Raw genomic sequence first — 17941 nt, 5'->3', positions numbered from 1 at the left:
GTCGCTCCTGGTCCGCTGGGAGCGCTCGTCGCTCCCATCGCTCCCATGGAGCGAATGCTTGACTTCGCGCTCCCGTCGTGATTGGCTATACCCCTGTTCTAAATGCTCCCGTCGTGATTGGCTATACCCCTGTTCTAAATGATTGGCTCGGGACGCTCCCCTCGCGCCCCCACCAGATTTCTGCATACGGCCATATTCGTGACACAGGGGCTTTGACTTAACTGTTCCAGACTATGTTCTCAGACGAGTGTTCTTGCCAGAATAGCACCTCCAACCCGACCTCATGGGTGTTCCGTTTCCCTTCTGAGAAGTTCGATAAGCGTTTCGTAAACCTTAAAAACCATGTGAAGGCGAATATCACTATCATGGTTTGGGGAATGATCTTCAAGGGGGGCGGAGCGAGTGTCACGGGTAGTGACAGTGTGAGGTCCATGTGCGCAACTCCTGGTTCGACTGGACAGTTCGAACCACGGTCCCTCTTTTGAGGGTGTTACGCAGTGGTCAGTTGCGCCCACCCGTGACAGCGAGCTCATTGTTATGGCCCGTGACGACGATGCTCCTCGGAGGGGTATACAGCTAGGTCGTATCAAAAGGCCCTCCAAGAAGGTCTCATTCCTCACTACGGCGAAACACGGCATTTCCAGCAAGATAACGCAAAGATTCACGTCTGTAAGTCGACCGAGGAGTGGCTCCAATCACGGGGAATCTTATGGATCGAATGGCCTGCACACAGTCCCGATTTGAACCCGATTGAGCACGTCTGGGCTGCTCTTAAGCGGAAGCTTAGGCAGTTGTTCCCTGATCTCTGGGAGTTAAAGAGAAACACGCTGGATATCAAGTACTTTACCGAGTGTTTGCGGACGGCATGGTGGGCAGTAGAACATGTAACGGGCTGAGCCCGTAAAGGCCTCGGCAAACTCTCGGCCAACACTCGAGATTCGGTGGACTTCTATCTTATTGTTGGAAAGTCAACAGCCACGATTCCACGGTGATCACACAGATGATGGGAGCTTACAACAGTCAGATTTGAGATGCTTGGAGCCTCCCAGATGTTCTTGATTGAAGGTTGTTCTTCTCTCACGTCTCCAGCGAAGGGGGAATCGCCCTGACCTCGTTACCCAGCGCCCTGGTTACCCCTCACGTTGCCTGACGCTCAGTTGGGCAGCCATGCATCCAACAGCAGGGCACTTGCAGCTGAGCGTCCGAAGTTCCAGTGCCACGACTTTCCAACACTTATTCGATATCGGCGCACAGCCCAAGGATGTGGAGGTATTAGACGGCAGATATCTTGCATAGTCTTTCACTCTTTTTCTTCTTCTCCCTCCATTCGAGACAAACTCGTAGAGTTGTCACCAGCTAGTTGCAATATACTCCTGGGACCGTTACATTTTACCCCCCTCCATAGACACAAACCCCCTCCTGGAGACCTTTCCCAGCGAGTCGCCAGACCTCCAACAACTAGGGAGCCACCATATCCCGCCTACCCGGGGTTCGAACCCGTAGATAGACCCAGGCATATGGGTACACCGCGCAGGCACTCTTCGTATCCCACGAACCCTGGCCACTGCACAGATGATCTCGCGCGCATACTAGCGCTCCTAGCCGGTCCCGAATTCAGCTTCGAGATGTCCTGCCTCCAGGTGCCTGGCTGTGCCTAGAAGGTTGAGGGAACAGTCGCGTTGTATAACCTCATATATCCCCCGGCCACTCCTCGTCATCTTCATCGTCACTATCCGACTGCTCTCCCCAGTGTTGATAATTCCGGCTGCTCAAGGTCTGAGCTGTCTTGACGCCAACGGGACGTCCGGTAGGTGTGTCGTTAGGCTTGACTTGCTTGGGCATCTTGCAGTCTTTTGCCCAATGCCCCTTTTTCCCACAACGAGCGCACTGGTCCTTTGATAGGCGGGTTTTCTTCACAGGCACTCGTACGCGGTTGATATCCACATCCATCGGATCGTCGTCGGATTGTCGATCTGCCGCTGTGCTAGCAGTTTGGGAGGCGCTAACAAACGCACTCTCCTGACGCCGGAGGAAGGCCGTGAACTGCGGGTAGGTCTCTGGCCAGTCCTTTCCCTCGAGTCGGTCTTGGGTGTCCCGGTTCAGACTAGCAACGAGTAGAATAATGCGAGCATCATCTGGCCACTTGTCTGCTTGGGCTTCGAAAAGCTTGCGTTCGAACTCGGGGATATACGCCGCAATCGATCTCTTCCCTTGGCGTATTTTGGTCAAGCGTTGTCTAGCTTTCTTAACCTTATTCGGATCCTCGAAGGTGCTCTGCACGTACGCGACGAAGGCTTCGGCGACACAAGCGTTAGCTTCTTGTGCCCTCTTGACGTACGGAAGCATCGTCCGCTTCGGACCGGGTGCGAGGCGTGAGTAGACATAGTGGAAACGCGCAAACTCGTCTCCAATCGCCGCTCCATCGACATGCATCTTCGCACGCATCGAGACAAGCCACTCGTCGAGATCCTCAGTCCCTTGGAGGAGCTCTACGTCCGGGAGCACTTGACGTAACTGGGGGATAGTCGACATCGCGGAGAAAGCGCTTCTATTCCGACGGACCGATCGGGAGACTTGATAGAAGGATTCGAGACAAAATGTAACGATCCCAGGAGTATATTGCAACTAGCTGGTGACGACTCTACGAGTTTGTCTCGAATGGAGAGAGAAGAAGAGAAAGAGTGAAAGACTATGCAAGATATCTGCCGTCTAATACCTCCACATCCTTGGCCTATGCGCCGATATCGAATAAGTTAGAAGTCCACCGAATCTTGAGTCTTGGCTGAGAGTTTGCCGAGGCCTTTACGGGCTCAGCCCGTTACAGAACAGGATTGGATTGACAAGCTGATCGACGGCATGCCACGCCGCTTGGTCGCCGTGAAGAAGGCTAGGGGCTGGTACACAAAATATTAAAGCCCTGCACTTGGCCATCACTCAGATACTATCAGTTTGCGCTGTGATTTGGTTGTGTGAAGTTATTGTTGGATAAGGAGGGACGATTAAAATGTGGGACGTCAGGAAATGCGGGGTGCTCGGATACTTTTGGGCCCCCACTGTATTGAGCAGGAGTGATTTTCTAAGGCTTTTATTATTGTTGCAGCTCTTGATCACATCGTGGTTCCCTCACGTCTCCCTATCGAGACCGGCAAGCCCTAATACAACAAACAAACGGACAGTTTGGTTTTCAAAGCCGGATAGGCACGTGGCCTGGTCACACCTTCTCCTGCATATCTTCGATCTTAACTAGCCTGCTACAGGTGCCCCCCGTCGTCGTCTCAATGCTCAGTCCCGCCCGCAGTTCTCAATTCCTTCCTGGTTGTCCGCTGCACTGACCATTTCCGTGTTCTGAGTTCTGCACCGACTTCACCCAATTTCCTCAATCAAGTAATCCCTTATTCTTTGTTATTGAACCAGGCAATATTTACACTTGCCGCGCTTTCACCTCTCTCGCACGATCGCGCGACCTAGAACAAAGTTGCAGCCCTTACAGACTCGCCTCCTTGTCACCGTTGCTGTATCGGCACCATGTTCGAGTGCGGCGATTGCGGCAGGGCCTTCCCTGCTGGCTGGCGGGCTCGCGACCAGCATTGCGAAGCGACAGGGCATAGTCGCCCCGAATACGAGTGCGACATTTGCGACGCCTACTTTGACAGCGAGTACTCTCGCCGTCAGCACATGATCCAGGATCATCTTTACTGCTGCGATTGCGATCGGTATTTCCAGAACTTTAACAACATCAAGCAGGTAGGTCCTATTGAATCTTTGACGCGGTGATCTTGCGTTCGGTCCGCATACTCAGTTAGGCTGACTTGTCTATAACTCTGCAGCACCTCAACTCCAAGACTCATCGCGGCAGTACCATCAAGTGCCCCTTCTGTGCTGCGAGCTACACCACCGCTGGCGGCATGACTCATCATCTTGAGCGCGGCTCGTGCCCTTGCGCGGCCAATCTGGACCGTCGCGAGCTCTTCCGACTGGTGCGGTCGCGGGACCCCCGAGGTCTCATCTCGAATCATTCCATCGAACCCATCACCGTCACCTACACAGCCGATCGGCGTTCGTGGAACGGCCGAGGCTACGAGTGCTCCTTCTGCTACCGCACTTTCGCCAGTCTCAGTGGCCTGAACCAACACCTCAATTCCCCAGTCCGTAGGTGCAGTTCCTAACTTTGCTGCGTTCTGCCGTCATCACAGAACTCGAGCTCACAAAGCACTTTGTCTAGACCAGGAAGTCCTGTATCATTGCCCGAACCAGCGCTGCGGTGTCGAGTTCAAGACGTTGGCTGCTATCGTCAACCACCTCGAGAGCGAGACGTGCGGCGCCATGCGCTTCGAGACTGTCCAGCGACGGATCGGGGACATCGTCAGCGGCAATCGCATGCTCCGCTTCTAGCGTTATGGCTGCGACTGGGATATCTTGAGTTGTTGGAGGATTTGTGGACCATGTGTCGGATAAAATCTTGTATCACAGCTCTTGGACCAGCGTTGTTTGAGGCTAGACGCGCGATCTTCGGCCTCGGTCAGCAGCTGGGGCTTTATTTCGGATCCAGATCACGGGAGATCGGCGTTTCGTTTGACTGTGAGCGCTATAGGCATGTGTAGAGATAGATGTTAGTTAGTCAATCATGCGTGCTTTTACCCAGTTCCGGCAGTACTTCCAACCTTCACTCCAGCAATATTGAATTTGGCGTACCTGGACCGATCAAGATTATGGCAAGTCAAGCCCGAAAAGCAGTCGCGGTGACAGGACAGTTCAGTGCGAATACCTGATAACACCCAGAATTGAAGAGACCCTGCCACCAGCAACCTGTTCTCACTGCAGACCCACGACTCGACATTGCCATCAGAGCTTGGGGCTCGCATCAATAAACGGAGACATTGGAGAGACTCGCTCTCCCGCTACCTTGCGCCTTCCAGGAATCTTCACAGTAACCGACTCGAGCCGGGTTCAGGTGCTTTCCTTTTCGAAATATGACTGCCTTCTGTCTGCCATTGAATATTTCAAGCCTTCATCTGCCAAAACTTCGATCTTCACTCGCCAACTTTTTTGAACTCACTAGTCACAAAATCATCCGCCTTCTCAAGACGGAAAAGTCAGACACAGTAACTACGTATATTCATCGAGTCAGGCAATTTTGCCGGCTGCTCTCCCTTTCGATACCATTCTCGGACCATACTAGCTTCCTAGATTCTCGCATCATCGCTCCCCATTGCGCTGAGTACGAGTGTGAACTTGCGGCAAATAATTCTATACGGGGCGCTCTTGCAACAAATGGAGCACAAAGACCACTATAACTTCCGGCAACGACGACATTTTTGAGTACGGTTCCACCGAAAGTGAGAGCAGCTAGGAGGGCTCGCACTGTGCCGTTTGCAGCAAGGTCTTCTTCTACGACGGCAAGTGCTCTGATAGTGAGGTCGAGTATCATTTTACTGGACGGACCACAACTGCAGCCTTTCGAACATGAAGGGGCTTCAACAGCGTAGTTTATGGGGTTTTGCCAATGCTGTCACGCCCGTTCTTTCTGTGCTGACATTTTTGGCATCTGGACTCGAACGCTCACAGCGACCACACCGTCAAATATCCCCAATCGTCCGATGAGTCGAAAGAAGGATACTGCTCCGGGGCGGCCAGCATGAATCAAGATATGTTGCACCAGCTCGTCAGATCCAAAGAATTCTGACAACAGGATCTCTTGTAACGGGCTGGGCCCGTGAAGGCCTCGGCAAACTCTCGGCCAACACTCGAGGTTCGGTGGACTTCTATCTTGTTCGATATCAGCGCACAGGCTAAGAATGTGGAGGTATAAGATGGCATGTATCTTGCATGTCTTTTACTCTTTTTCTTCTTTTCTCTCCATTCGAGACAAACTCGTAGAGTCGTTACCAGCTAGTTGCAATATACTCCTGGGACCGTTACATCTCTCGGATGTCGATTTCCGGAGACAGAGGAAGCGCAGCCGGCAAGAAGTGCACTGCCTCTTAAACAGCATAGAACGGTAAGGCCTACCAGTGTTTATTCAGCCATTAAATATGCCCGACTCTCGCGGGACTCAATTCCCATCTCGATTCTGATGCACGTACGTCCGACCTGATCCAAAATGCGCCCCAGCCCTTTTGGTCTCGAGGCTTTGGCTAACAGGAGCATTGATGTTCACAGGTGAGTGCCGGAGCCAGATGTGCGTTTTTAACTTTCCGGAGTCCGAACACTGCAATCGAGCATCTTGAATAAGAGTTGTGGCGCGATGCAGGCTGGCAAGGTCGCGAAAGCTGCTGAAGAGGATACTCAGCGGCAAGTCTCCCATCCGCTGCCAGTTGCGATGAGGATTTGTGGGCCCGGTCGGCGAGGCCATGATATGGTGGAGTAGGGCGATTACTTTGCATGAACGGCTTGAAAGCTGAAGCTGATTGATCTGGTCTCTGTCTTCCTCCTCATCCCGTCATCTTTTTCATCCCCATCGTCTTGGCCGTATTCTCCGTTAAGCGATTGTACCTGAGCCCAATTACCGGGCTCGCCGGGGAAGATGAACGATGAGCATGTTGGATGTTCAGGAGCTGAGGGGAACAAGCCGAGACTCCCACACTCGGGATGCCTGCCTCGCCAGGCGTCCCACAAGGGTCCAGACGCCAAGACCCTGGTTGCCCCACTCCTTAAGGCTTGATTCAACGACACGCGAACAGATCGAAAATCACGACGGAGTTTTCAAGAGAAAGCAGCCGGCAAAACTCGCGAATAACAGAAGGATTTTCGGAATCGTTCGTGCCGAAACAATCCTATTCATACGGTAATAAGGGTGTGACTCTGAACTGATAAATGGATTGTTTGAGGGAACACGCGCTTTAGAAGGGATGGTTCCCTGCTCCCCGCGGATCCTTTTATTCCGTCACTCACACGTAGCTGCTTGGTTATGGCGGCTTCTGCCGTGCCTGTGGCCCAACCGAGGTTCCGAGGTCAATCACATTGGATGTCTCGGCAACATCTGCTTATGCCAGGCATTGCCCATATTCCGAGCAAGGTCGGACGTTTCAAACTTTGAATGTCCCCCTGATTTATCTGGCCTGTTGGTCCCGTTGCATTGTCAATCATACCTCTCGGTGGAATGCTGTACCTTTAAGGTGTCACTTTACCACCTCAAATCCACTTCGAGATGCCTCATACTCTTGCCAACCTGGAAAATGATCTTGGCCAGAAGGTTCCAGGCTCTTCTTTCGGATACACTCCCGTCGGGATCAGGCCAGGCCATCAACGGGTCTAGGCCTGTCAGTGCGGCCGCATGGACCCCGAGATAGCCCACTTTCAACTAGAATGGCTCAGAACGGTCTGATGGAGTGTACTTGTTGTCAAAAGAGTAATCCTTGGTGTCTGTGCGGTTGCATAGAATACGGTCTAGCTCCCCGACCTTTTATATCCTTTCTCTCTTTTTCTTTCTTCCCTAGAAAGTAGAAACATTGCTACAATGGACTGTTGTCTTGTCCGACTCTCGCGCCAAGAGCGCCTCGACTTGCGATAGGTTAACTCTCCCTCGAGAAACTTTTCCATCCCTATGACTGTTGTCACGAGCAGAGGGCCATTGACCGAGGCAAGGCTGTGGAAAGACCTCTCGATTGTGTAAAATCACAAGCTGGGGAGAAAAGGAGGAGAAACTGGAAGAGCTCTCACGATGCAGGGAAAAAATGCCAAAGCAAGTGGGGCACGTGCGAGCAAGGCAAGCGCGCACCTCGACGGACGGCGCCACCGTCACAGCTGTTAACCAAGTGCTGTAGGTCCTACCTTGTTAGGGAGTTGGGCTTGATAGTGCCTTATCCACTATAAAAAAAATAGTCGCCCTCCCTCTCAACACCAGCCCCTATTACTCATCCCTATCCCAAACGAGGACCTCCCCGACCAATTTAAGGCAAGCAGGGTGGGGGATTGGGGAGACAACGGCCCTCCTCTACTTACTTGACGGCGCGATCCTAGCGCGCCCATCCACCTACCTACACATTATACATATAATTGGAGAAGATACGCTAGACGAACCGGGTTCTCCTATGCAGCCTAGGAGCTAGTACTCGCCGCTGCGTGTAAATACCCTCTTCGACCAGGTTCTAGCCTAATGTGAGAGACAAGTGCCATCAAGTCGAGGCACTGGGCCACTGCAAACGCCGACTCTATTCTGCTAATCGAAAGTGTGACCGCGCCTGCCGTCGGAGTGTACGTGGCGGCACCTGCCACTGAGTGCCTACGTGCCCCACCGGCCCTGGCATTTGACTTCTGTTGAACTGAGTGGGTTCCTTGGCACCCAGATTCACGGACTGAGCACTGATGTTCAATGCGAGACTCTCAGTCAGCACAGATCCATCACAATGACACAGTTCCTGACATAGCGTCATATCATGGCACAATGTCTCTATATAAGGGGGTAATTCCCCTGGGAGGATTAGAGAGGACAATTTTCTGTTCCAACAAGAAAGGGACATTCTGAGGCACCCAAACCCACTATCTTGATCCTTCATTTTGTGTGGTCACTCTGGAATCGTGACTCCAATTCAAGCTTCGTTTCATACCTCAATCTGTTCAATACCATTTGGTTGATCTAAGCTTACTTGAGCATGTAACTGTTGGCTGCCCAACAACTTCTGCATCGCGAGAGCTCTTTCAGCTTCTCTTCCTTCTCTCCCCATCTTGAGATTAGCAATGCTGAGTCAATGCTGAGTCAACAGTTGCAGTGCCTACGTGCCTCGCCTCAATGCTACTCGTCTCTCACAGAAAGCTAAGGAAAGGAAGACGAAGAGTATACAGGATGCGCGTTTGCGACGCGAGAAAGGCAAAAGTGCGTACAGACGACTCACCCATGACCCACCGAAGAGAGTATGAGTCTAGGGTGCCTTTCCATCACACCTAGCACGCTAGGTAGTTCTCCGGCCGATCGCCGGCCTTCAAGAGCGCTATGAAGCGCTATGCTTACGGATGTATGGTTGTGGGATAACCTCGGAGGATGATGGTAAGAATCTGTGAGGGTAGGAGTGCCTACGGACCCTTTACAAATGATGGTAGAGGGGTGGTAGCTTGTGGGTAGTTAAAAGCGTTGCTGAAGATGCCCGATGAGGCTCTAGTTGCTGTACTGGCGATCTAGGATATCTTAGTATCTTGTATGTAAGGCCTGGCACGGCATGTCCCTACATATTACTAGGTATATAAGGTAGTAGTAGTAATGCCGCTCCTTGGGATGCTGATTGACAACAACAACAACAACAACTTGTGATGGGGAGTAGAACTTCTCGTCCACGGGTAATCCCCCCCCGCCCTTTGCCCCTCGCCTCGCTCATGTCTTCGGGAGGATACAAGGACCCCCGTAGCGCCACACCAGACCGGCCTGCAGCCTCGAAAGAACTGCTTCAAGCCTTTCGGATCTGGAGAGCACGGCACAACGGCACCGGTCACCTTCTCCGCCGAGGCCCGCGACGTGATTACTTGGGTCATTGTCAAGACTCACTCCCGTGATCGCGTCCAGTGGGAGGCAGAGACCAAGGACGAGCGCCGCCGCAGATGCAAACAAAACGCCATTGACGAATACTGGGAATGTGAGTCCGAATTCATCGAGATAATCAATGTGACAGACCCAGACGACGCGCGGTTCGAAGTGGAGATGATCAATGTGACAGACCCAGACGACGGGCGGTTCGAAGTCTGCCCAATGGAACGCCAGAAGCGGGAGTTGCGGACCGAGCACAACACGGAGCTGAACATGATGGGGTGGTGGTTTCCATCGTAAGTTCAGAGAGAGCGTTTTGCTTTTTAAACAACGTTTGCATTGCCCAGTGCTTCTCTTCTAAAACCATAAAAAATAATTAAAACTATTAAGTTAACTAACGTAACGTTACGTTATATGATAAACGAGCCGGCCACTCTTCCACCACCCAACAACAACCATCTTCAATTGTAATACATCAACACTAGGGACCAACTATAATTACATCAGAAACAGCTGAGTCAGATGATTGTACGGCCTCCCGGCACGTACGTGCATTAAGGACGGGCTTGCCGCATACACCACAGCACCGAACTTTCGTACGAGCTCCCCCTGCACTAGCACGATCCAGCTGCGTTTCTTGAACTTCTTCCCCACCCACGGCCTTCTGGTCCAGTAGACTCTTCGCATCTTGACAGTAAGTGATCCTCCGAGCTGCACACGTGTTTTTGTAGCTCTCCGGCGCTTGCTTAATGCTCGTTGGCCTTGCGAAGTAAAGCGTTCTCTGCACGAAGGAGAGCCACCTCGTGCATCACAGCCATCGTACCCTTAGTAAGCTGGTCCACAGCAGCCAATATTGACGTCGGGGAGCTATTCTGATGGTTGGTACTGCGGGTTTTGATAAGTGTACTGCGAATCGGCTTCTCGGGGGTCATGTAGTGTCTGGAAGACCCAGGGTTGTGCAGTGCTGGGTGGCGAGGTCGGGGGTGTTGGGGTACGAAGCTTTATATCCAACATGGAAAGCACCCTCTCTGGATTGTACGGTACAAAGCCAGCACCTGCAAAGCCACCCTGTTGAATCTTCTCCGTCATAGTGGCGAAGAAGGCCTCCGGAAGGCATAGAGGAACTCGAGCTTGCTCACGTGGTTGATATACACGCGCATTAAGCCCTCAATCTGGCGACCGTACGCCTGCTTCAGCGGCCCAAAGCAGCCAGCATCGAGTGGCTGGAGCTTGTGGGAAGAATGTGGAGATATGCAGAGTGGAATGATATTGTTCTGCTGGCAGTGAAGCTCGAATTCGTTCGAGTGGTGGCTTTCCTGGCCGTCGAGGATCAACAACCGGCATTTGCCCTTTGTACAGGGCGCTGTGTGGTAGTCGAGTGCTTGATCCAATTTAGGCCTACCGCATTGGTAGTCCAGCCATTGTCGGTAGTTGTAATGCGCCAGTCGGCTGGGAGGTTGCACTCGGTGGACCAGTTGGCGAGGTAGTACTGCGCGGCCAAGATGATAAATGGAGGGATGGCCCAGCTGAGGGCATTGACTCCCTGGATCACCGTTGCCGATTCGCGGTTGCCAGGCTAAGCTAATTTTAACCTTGCTGAGGCCGTCCGGGGTCGTGACCACCACACCTACGAAGATAATATCCGTTATAAACCTAGTCTCGTCGAAGTTGTAGACATCGCCATCTTGGATAACGTACTTGGCTTTGATGTTCTATACAAGCGCAAACAAGTCGCCAATACTTATGGATCTTCGCACTTAGCCCTCTGGTAGTCGAATCTTTTCGTAAAACGCGTATAGAATTGTGGCTGGCGTTTAACGAAGTTGTAAGCCCAGCGTTTGCCGACAGGGTTGGCTGGAATATCGCGTCGTGCAGGCCGGCCAGCAAGTCGGTCTTTTAAGGCCGTACGTCGAAAGTCGTAGAGCTTCGCTGCAGCTCTTACACTCAGTTTCTAATCGTTCCGAACAGCTTGACGTACTGAAATCACTCTAGCTTCGTACGAAGGGAGTTATGTTTATTCGTGGAAAGCTCTGGTGTTGAATATAGAAGATACGCGTTGTGGCGGAAAAGGGGCCGGCTCGCTTATCTGTACGTTAAGGTTAACTCACTTAACTAACTATATGGAGTGTCGAGGAGGATCGTTTTGACTAACTTTGCAGCGTATCGTTAAGGATTACGGATACGTCTCAACTTCCGTCTCGAATATCTCCAAGCTCATCGCCCCAAGCAGCCCACTGGGCCACTGCAAGTTTCCTCCTACCGCACTCGCCATCTCCGGACAGCCCCTGAAATGCGCCTCTCTGTCATTGCTCTTTGGGGGGTCGGCTCCGCTGCCGCGCAGCTCTGCCCTAACTCGAACGGCTTTTGGTACCTAAGCAAAAAAAAATGACAACGAAGCTGACTATCTGATCGAGTACGCTATCGAGTATTGGACTGCCCTGCTAACGATCGTATACGCCTTATGATTTCAACAATAAGAGACTAACATCATTACGTAGTATATGTGATCAATGGACCAAGTCCAATCGGGCTCGCCCTAGCGGTGCTGGTACTGGGAGACCTCGACGGACGTGTGCTACTTGAAGCCGGCCGACCTCAGCAACGCTGAGATTGGGAACAAAAAGGACGTTATTTCGCTGGTTTGATATGGGACTTTGATCCCGCAACATTGTGTACTGTTTCAGGTTGAAGGATTCATATGCCGTCACAGCTCTGAAACGACAAGTTGGAGTTGGTTCTTAGGTGACGAGTAGACAGATATTTGCTCTTGTCTCAGTCTGGACTACGGCTATCAATTTGATGACGCGGTTGCTTTTCAAGTCACTGTGAAGTAGGACTCTGAACAGCGACAATGGCACTGTGCCCTGATCTCGTGGTGCCAATCCTCATGGTCGGAGCAGTCCCCGTTATCCTCTGCCCACAGAAGTGGCTCAATGTCAAGGTCCACCTTTCATTTGGTTCCCAAATATGAATATGCAGCCAGACATCCAAATATACAGACACTGCCACCGCTCCTGATAACCAAGAAATAGATCTCTCTCGCTCCACCATCACACCTTCATGGCCATGAGCTCGACCATGGAATCCACCGATCCAAACGCTGCACTCAGCCCAACACCCAAAGCTTTCTTGTACCGCAGCACCAGCACGATCCCGCCCGCGAGGAGCGGCACCCCAACCAGCCCTGCCATCCCACGCACCAACATCCTGCCCTGGTGCTCGCTCTTGGCGACAACCTCAGAGTACCGCTCATTCCCAAACGACACGCGCGCATACTTGGTCTGCCATCCGAGCGACGGCACATACTTGGACAGCGACTCCTCAAGGAACTTGCGCAGCCGGTACAGCGGGCTCAGCACCGACGCCCTCATCTCGACATAGTTCTGCAGCGCCAGGTCATTGATGGCATGCGCGTCGGGAATCCGCACGGCCGTGTACTCGGCCAGCGCCCTGGCGCGCGACGCGGCGCGGTCTACGCCGGAGCTCATTTCATCGAGGATGGCGTGCTTGTCGAGGATGTCGAACAGGATGCGTACGTCCTCAAGCCCCGCGTTCATGCCCTGGCCGTAGAAGGGCACCATAGCGTGGGCGGCGTCGCCGAGGATGACTGCCGACGAGCCGTAGTGGTGCGGGGAGCACTTGATGCTGATGAGCGGGAGGTGCGGGTTGCGGTGGAACTGGGTGATCAGGTCCGCGGGCGGGATTAGGGCCGTCACGCCGGGGAAGTGCTTGTCGAAGAAGCGCGGGATGAGCGAGCCGGCCGGGTCGAACTCGAGGTGCTCGTACACGACAGCTGGGGCGAAGAGGGTGCAGGTGAAGGAACCGTCCTGTGGGCGGTTAGCTTGGAAGAGGTGCGAAGAAAAAGGGGGGTTCAACATACCTCGCTTGGAATGGCAATGAACATGAACTCCTTAGCGGGCCAGATGTGCAGATAGTTGGGGGATATCGAGAACTTGGAACCCAAACTCGCATCGGGGTCTATCGTCTTGGGCGGAATCTGAAATTCGCACCACAGGGTATCGATGTACATTTGCTGGTAGTCCATGCGTGTGTACTTCATCATGTGGTACCGGACTGCTGAGTGGGCGCCATCAGCGCCGATCATAAAGTCAAAGTCAACCTCGATTTCCCGAGGTCGCTGCCCCTGACTGACGCTTCCGTTTTCCCGGACTTCGAACCAAGCTTTGTTATTCTTAAAATCGGCCCCTGTGAGCTTATGGTTAAAGAAGAACGTGACATTCGGCATTTCATCCAAAATGTCGAGGAGACGTTTGTTGAGCCCGCCGCGGTCAATGGCGAGGATACACTGTCACGTCAGTTGTTGTTTGATGGGAGAAGTGGAAGAACTGGTGAATACCCGTCCGTGTGCGTCGTAGTCTTGCGGTTCCTCATAAAGACTCCCGTCTGCTCGTTTTCCATGGATCATGCGGCCTCGCATTGGGATGGTAGCCCCCATGACATGGTCAATGAGCTTCTGGTGGCCGGCATGACGCATAGCATTGATGCCACGCTCCGAGAGGGCCAAGTTGATGGATCGGGTGAAATTGAGTGGTGTTGTTGAGGGGTCCCGCAGATCTGGCCATAGCTCGTGAACACGGATTCATGAATTGGCCAGCAAGCAAAAGTGGTGATACAGACACTGCACTGCAGTGGACTCGGGAGGGCCGGGACGAGAGCAAAAGACTCACCACTTCGAAGCTCGTAGATTTCCACTTTATCACCTCGGCTGGCAGCATACAGTGCCGCAAGGGATCCCACCGGCCCGGCACCAACCACTAGAATCTTTTGCTTCAGCCCCATCGTAAATAAGTAATAAACAATGTTAAGATATGAAAAGAATAAGATGACTCGAAGTTTAGAGGCCAATGTATGTTCGGCCCCCTTGTCATCCGGGCCGCGCTCAGGAGGATCCCTGCTTGGCATGCAGTCTTGGCACGCAGTAGCCACACCTTCTGGCTTTTCTGATCAACTTTGAACTTCGGTTTCAGCGCCACACCGGCCGTCGCAAGTCCAACAATATCCAGCACCCTCATACAGCCAACCTGCTCCCTTCTTCCAAGTCTGCCGTTGGTTTCGGGTTTTTAGAATCCGACAAACCAATTTACCTTCGCCTGCAGGGTAACTTTTAGCTCAAATCTTGCCGAGTACCGCCGCTTAGCAGCACCGAACTTTCAGGCGTTCTCCCATTGCCCCTCCTTCGACCCCTGCTCCCCGAAAACATGGCCGAGGAACCACCCACGAAGAGAAACTGCCTCGGCGCCGACTGCGAAAACGATGCCAGCTCTCTGCAGTGCCCCAAGTGCCTCAGTCTAGGCATCAAGGACAGCTACTTCTGCTCCCAGGATTGCTTCAAGAAGAACTGGGTATGGCCCTGACCCAGCGGCTGCCCCTCGGGCGTTCCAACCGGCCCACGCAGGACCACGCAAGACGTGTCTGCTGACTGCATGTTACGCCTGCAGGCTACGCACAAGAACATCCACAAGCAAGAGAACAGTATTTTAAACCACTTCTTCCCTCCCAAGGTCGTGTCTGAACCAGATCCAGAAACCGGCTACTATAACCCTTTCCCGACCTTCCATTTCACCGGACCCCTGCGGCCAGTTTACCCACTCTCCCCCAAGCGCGAGGTGCCCAAGTCGATACCACATCCGGACTACGCCGAAGATGGCATTCCCAAGCTCGGCAGGTCGCTCGTCAGGACCAACAAAATCCAGCAGCTGGATGCGAAGGGCCAGGAGGGCATGCGCAAGGTTTGCCGGTTGGCGAGAGAGGTTTTGGACATCGCAGCCGCCGCCATCCGGCCAGGCATCACCACGGATGAGATTGACGAAATTGTGCACAAGGCTTGCATTGAGCGGAATGTGAGGCGCCCCGGGACGTCTTGGTATTGGCGCTGAGTGTGTGAGGAACTAACGGCTACCAGTCCTACCCGTCACCGCTAAACTACAACCACTTCCCGAAGTCGGTGTGCACCTCTGTCAACGAGGTCATTTGCCACGGGATACCCGACCGGCGTGTCTTACTAGACGGCGACATTGTCAATCTCGACGTCACGCTGTACCACGAGGGTTACCACGGCGACCTCAACGAGACATACTACGTCGGCGACCGGGCCAGGGCCGATCCGGACACGGTCCGCGTCGTCGAGACGGCGCGTGAATGCCTGGAGGAGGCCATCAAGTTGGTCAAGCCCGGCACGTTATTCCGCGAGTTTGGCAACGTGATTGAGGCGCACGCCAAGTCGAGGAACTGCAGCGTCATCCGCACCTACGTCGGCCACGGCATCAACAGCGTCTTCCACTGCCCGCCCAACATTCCGCACTACGCCAAGAACAAGGCGGTAGGCGAGTGCAAGCCGGGCATGACCTTCACCATTGAGCCCATGATCGCGCTGGGCAAGCACAGGGACGTGACCTGGCCGGATAACTGGACGAGCACGACGATCGACGGAAAGAAGACGGCTCAGTTTGGTGAGTGAACTCGGCGATCGATGCTAAGACTAGTCCCTGACGTTCCTCTAGAGCACACCCTCCTGGTGACGGAAACGGGCGTGGAGATCTTGACGGCCCGAAAAGCAGACTCCCCTGGAGGGCCGCTCCCCATGCCTAGTGAGACCGTCAACGGCACCAAATAGGTTGGAAGTCAATAGCAGTTTAGAGTTTGCTGCGGCATTATCAGGTGTGCCAGTTGCGTGATACCCCCAGCAGTGACTTGACATAGTAGCAAGCAGTCTTGATGGGACAACTTTGGTGCCGCAAATTAATGTCGATGATTCCCCGTGGTGCGTTCCTCTGCAAGAAAGGGCGATATTCACATGCATTGGTGCTGGCCAATCCAGGTTTCTTGACGATGGAAGAATGATCCGTAAACAAACCAGCTCACCTCAACCCTAGCGTATCTTGCGCCTATCGAGCTACGAAAACGGAATAAGTGAGGTTAAGTTCGATTAGAAGATCACATCTGTTACAGTTTCTCTGCTGGCCCTCACCAAGAGCTCGGCAGAGTCGGCGCCGTCAACGGAGAAGCTTGGACCACCCAATGCAAAAAGTTACCAGGCGGTGATGCTTGCGCCCCACTTCCATCCCTCGAGCTTGGTCGACGAACACCAACCAACCACTCTAAGAATCCTATCCACAGCCTCTCTCCACGTGTGTCAACTTTGTTCGCCTCATCCGCTTTCCATCGCGCACAAACGGACGGAAACTATTGCCGCTTCCCTCACCACGCCTTTCGCCTGTCTTTGCTTCCATCGAGTCAAGCGAGTGCAACTCATGACCTTGTCGCCCTAGCTCCGCCGTAATCGAGATAGCAACATCCGAAGTCGTCATCGCACGTTGAGCATTTTGCGTCGCTGGCTCGCCCTGAGCCTTCCCCATACGTATCACGAGCGGTCGAAATCGAACTTACTACCTTGCTGTTCTCTGTCTGAGAGTCGCAAACATGTCGGGAGAGGCGTGGCTATACCTTTTCGCCGTCATTATCAATGCGGTCAACCTGTTTCTCCAAGTCTTCTTCACCATCATGTACAGCGACTTGGAATGGTACGGAGCCCCCGGCGTCCACCGCAGGCAGTACTTTAACACCCGGGAGTGGGGCTGGAGGCCGGGACACTGCCCGCGCAACCTTGCCTCGCGTTGGCTCTGCCGCCTCCGCCTCTGCCACCTCCGGTTGTGCTGCCTGAGTGCTCTCGGACGGACATGGAAATGCTAACGCGTGTTGTTTGTTGTGTTGGAATAGCGACTACATCAACCCGATCGACCTCTGCAACCGCCTCAATACGTACATCATCCCTGAAGTCGCCGTCCACGGATTCCTGACCTTCCTGTTCCTTATCAACGGATACTGGGTGCCTCTGTTTTTGAACCTGCCCCTGCTCGGATGGAACGTCAAGAAGTGCGCACCACCTGGATACCTCACGCTCTCAAGGAGCCCAAGAGCAGCACTAATTGGAGCGCAGGATTGTCGACAACACCCATCTCCTCGACGCCACTGAGATCTTCCGCAAGCTCAACGTGCACAAGAAGGTATGGGGATCCAGACAACTCGGCCCGAGCTCGGAGAAAACAGATCCAGACTAACAGCGCGGCTTTCGCAGGAATCGTTTACCAAGCTCGGCTTCCATCTCGTCCTCTTCTTCTTCTACCTGTACAGCATGATCGTTGCCCTCATCAAGGACGAGGCTCACTAGGCGTCTTCTCGAACGAAACAGTCGGCCCGATCTCCTTGGTAGCGCCGTGACGTTGTTGAACAAGAGTCGCTATGTAACACGACGGAGGAGGGCGGACAGTTTATTAACGTTGGTCTGGGCAGAGAGCTATATAGAATGGTTCATGGCGGCGGCGGGGGTCTGTGATGTCAATAATGGCGGCACGAGTACTGATACGAATTGCACGATTGGGAGCGAAATACATGGCGGGTAATGAGTATTCAACGGTGGGACTTGTGTAGTGGGAGGCACTGCGCCGGACAGGGGGTTGATACCCATGT

General features: G+C 53.3%; 9 protein-coding genes across 9 annotated transcripts; 6 read left to right on the top strand and 3 right to left on the bottom strand.

Moving 5' to 3' along the window:
• Positions 1-251: 251 nt before the first annotated feature.
• Positions 252-872, bottom strand: N657DRAFT_644769 (uncharacterized protein). Its single transcript, XM_062792819.1, has one exon. The coding sequence runs from the start codon at positions 531-533 to the stop codon at positions 282-284; it is 252 nt and encodes an 83-aa protein (XP_062648298.1). The 5' UTR covers positions 534-872; the 3' UTR covers positions 252-281.
• On the top strand, positions 660-2968 carry N657DRAFT_644768 (uncharacterized protein; the record flags this gene model as incomplete). The annotated part of the gene is made up of 2 exons (XM_062792818.1): positions 660-884; positions 2830-2968. Coding segments are annotated over 2 exons (219 nt in total), but the record flags the coding sequence as incomplete, so codon positions are not given.
• Positions 2969-3100: 132 nt separating this feature from the next.
• On the top strand, positions 3101-4642 carry N657DRAFT_644765 (uncharacterized protein). Its single transcript, XM_062792817.1, has 3 exons — positions 3101-3744; positions 3828-4149; positions 4223-4642. The coding sequence occupies exons 1-3, from the start codon at positions 3526-3528 to the stop codon at positions 4390-4392; spliced, it is 711 nt and encodes a 236-aa protein (XP_062648296.1). The 5' UTR covers positions 3101-3525; the 3' UTR covers positions 4393-4642.
• Positions 4643-5717: 1075 nt separating this feature from the next.
• Positions 5718-6441, bottom strand: N657DRAFT_395435 (uncharacterized protein). The gene is made up of 2 exons (XM_062787169.1): positions 6084-6441; positions 5718-6005 (listed from the first exon to the last, which is right to left on the bottom strand). Exons 1-2 carry the CDS (start codon positions 6350-6352, stop codon positions 5834-5836), a joined length of 441 nt encoding a protein of 146 aa, XP_062648295.1. The 5' UTR covers positions 6353-6441; the 3' UTR covers positions 5718-5833.
• A 257-nt stretch (positions 6442-6698) lies between these two features.
• On the top strand, positions 6699-7320 carry N657DRAFT_395429 (uncharacterized protein). Its single transcript, XM_062787168.1, has one exon. The coding sequence runs from the start codon at positions 6849-6851 to the stop codon at positions 7287-7289; it is 441 nt and encodes a 146-aa protein (XP_062648294.1). The 5' UTR covers positions 6699-6848; the 3' UTR covers positions 7290-7320.
• A 1873-nt stretch (positions 7321-9193) lies between these two features.
• Positions 9194-9754, top strand: N657DRAFT_680494 (uncharacterized protein; the record flags this gene model as incomplete). Its single annotated transcript, XM_062796294.1, has 2 exons — positions 9194-9240; positions 9328-9754. 2 exons carry the CDS (start codon positions 9194-9196, stop codon positions 9752-9754), a joined length of 474 nt encoding a protein of 157 aa, XP_062648293.1.
• Positions 9755-12196: 2442 nt separating this feature from the next.
• Positions 12197-14314, bottom strand: N657DRAFT_644761 (FAD/NAD(P)-binding domain-containing protein). Its single transcript, XM_062792816.1, has 4 exons — positions 14143-14314; positions 13812-14029; positions 13335-13760; positions 12197-13281 (listed from the first exon to the last, which is right to left on the bottom strand). The coding sequence occupies exons 1-4, from the start codon at positions 14252-14254 to the stop codon at positions 12505-12507; spliced, it is 1533 nt and encodes a 510-aa protein (XP_062648292.1). The 5' UTR covers positions 14255-14314; the 3' UTR covers positions 12197-12504.
• A 359-nt stretch (positions 14315-14673) lies between these two features.
• Positions 14674-16088, top strand: N657DRAFT_572191 (methionine aminopeptidase; the record flags this gene model as incomplete). The annotated part of the gene is made up of 5 exons (XM_062788870.1): positions 14674-14817; positions 14914-14947; positions 14999-15315; positions 15378-15924; positions 15976-16088. The coding sequence occupies 5 exons, from the start codon at positions 14674-14676 to the stop codon at positions 16086-16088; spliced, it is 1155 nt and encodes a 384-aa protein (XP_062648291.1).
• An 806-nt stretch (positions 16089-16894) lies between these two features.
• Positions 16895-17642, top strand: N657DRAFT_571666 (cornichon; the record flags this gene model as incomplete). Its single annotated transcript, XM_062788825.1, has 4 exons — positions 16895-16995; positions 17192-17347; positions 17412-17478; positions 17550-17642. 4 exons carry the CDS (start codon positions 16895-16897, stop codon positions 17640-17642), a joined length of 417 nt encoding a protein of 138 aa, XP_062648290.1.
• Positions 17643-17941: the final 299 nt, after the last annotated feature.

This window comes from Parathielavia appendiculata, assembly GCF_033297405.1.
Source record: "Parathielavia appendiculata strain CBS 731.68 unplaced genomic scaffold N657scaffold_5, whole genome shotgun sequence".
Lineage (NCBI taxonomy): Eukaryota > Fungi > Ascomycota > Sordariomycetes > Sordariales > Chaetomiaceae > Parathielavia > Parathielavia appendiculata.
Note: the sequence above shows the minus strand (reverse complement) of the source record. Positions and strands in the feature narration are given on the sequence as shown.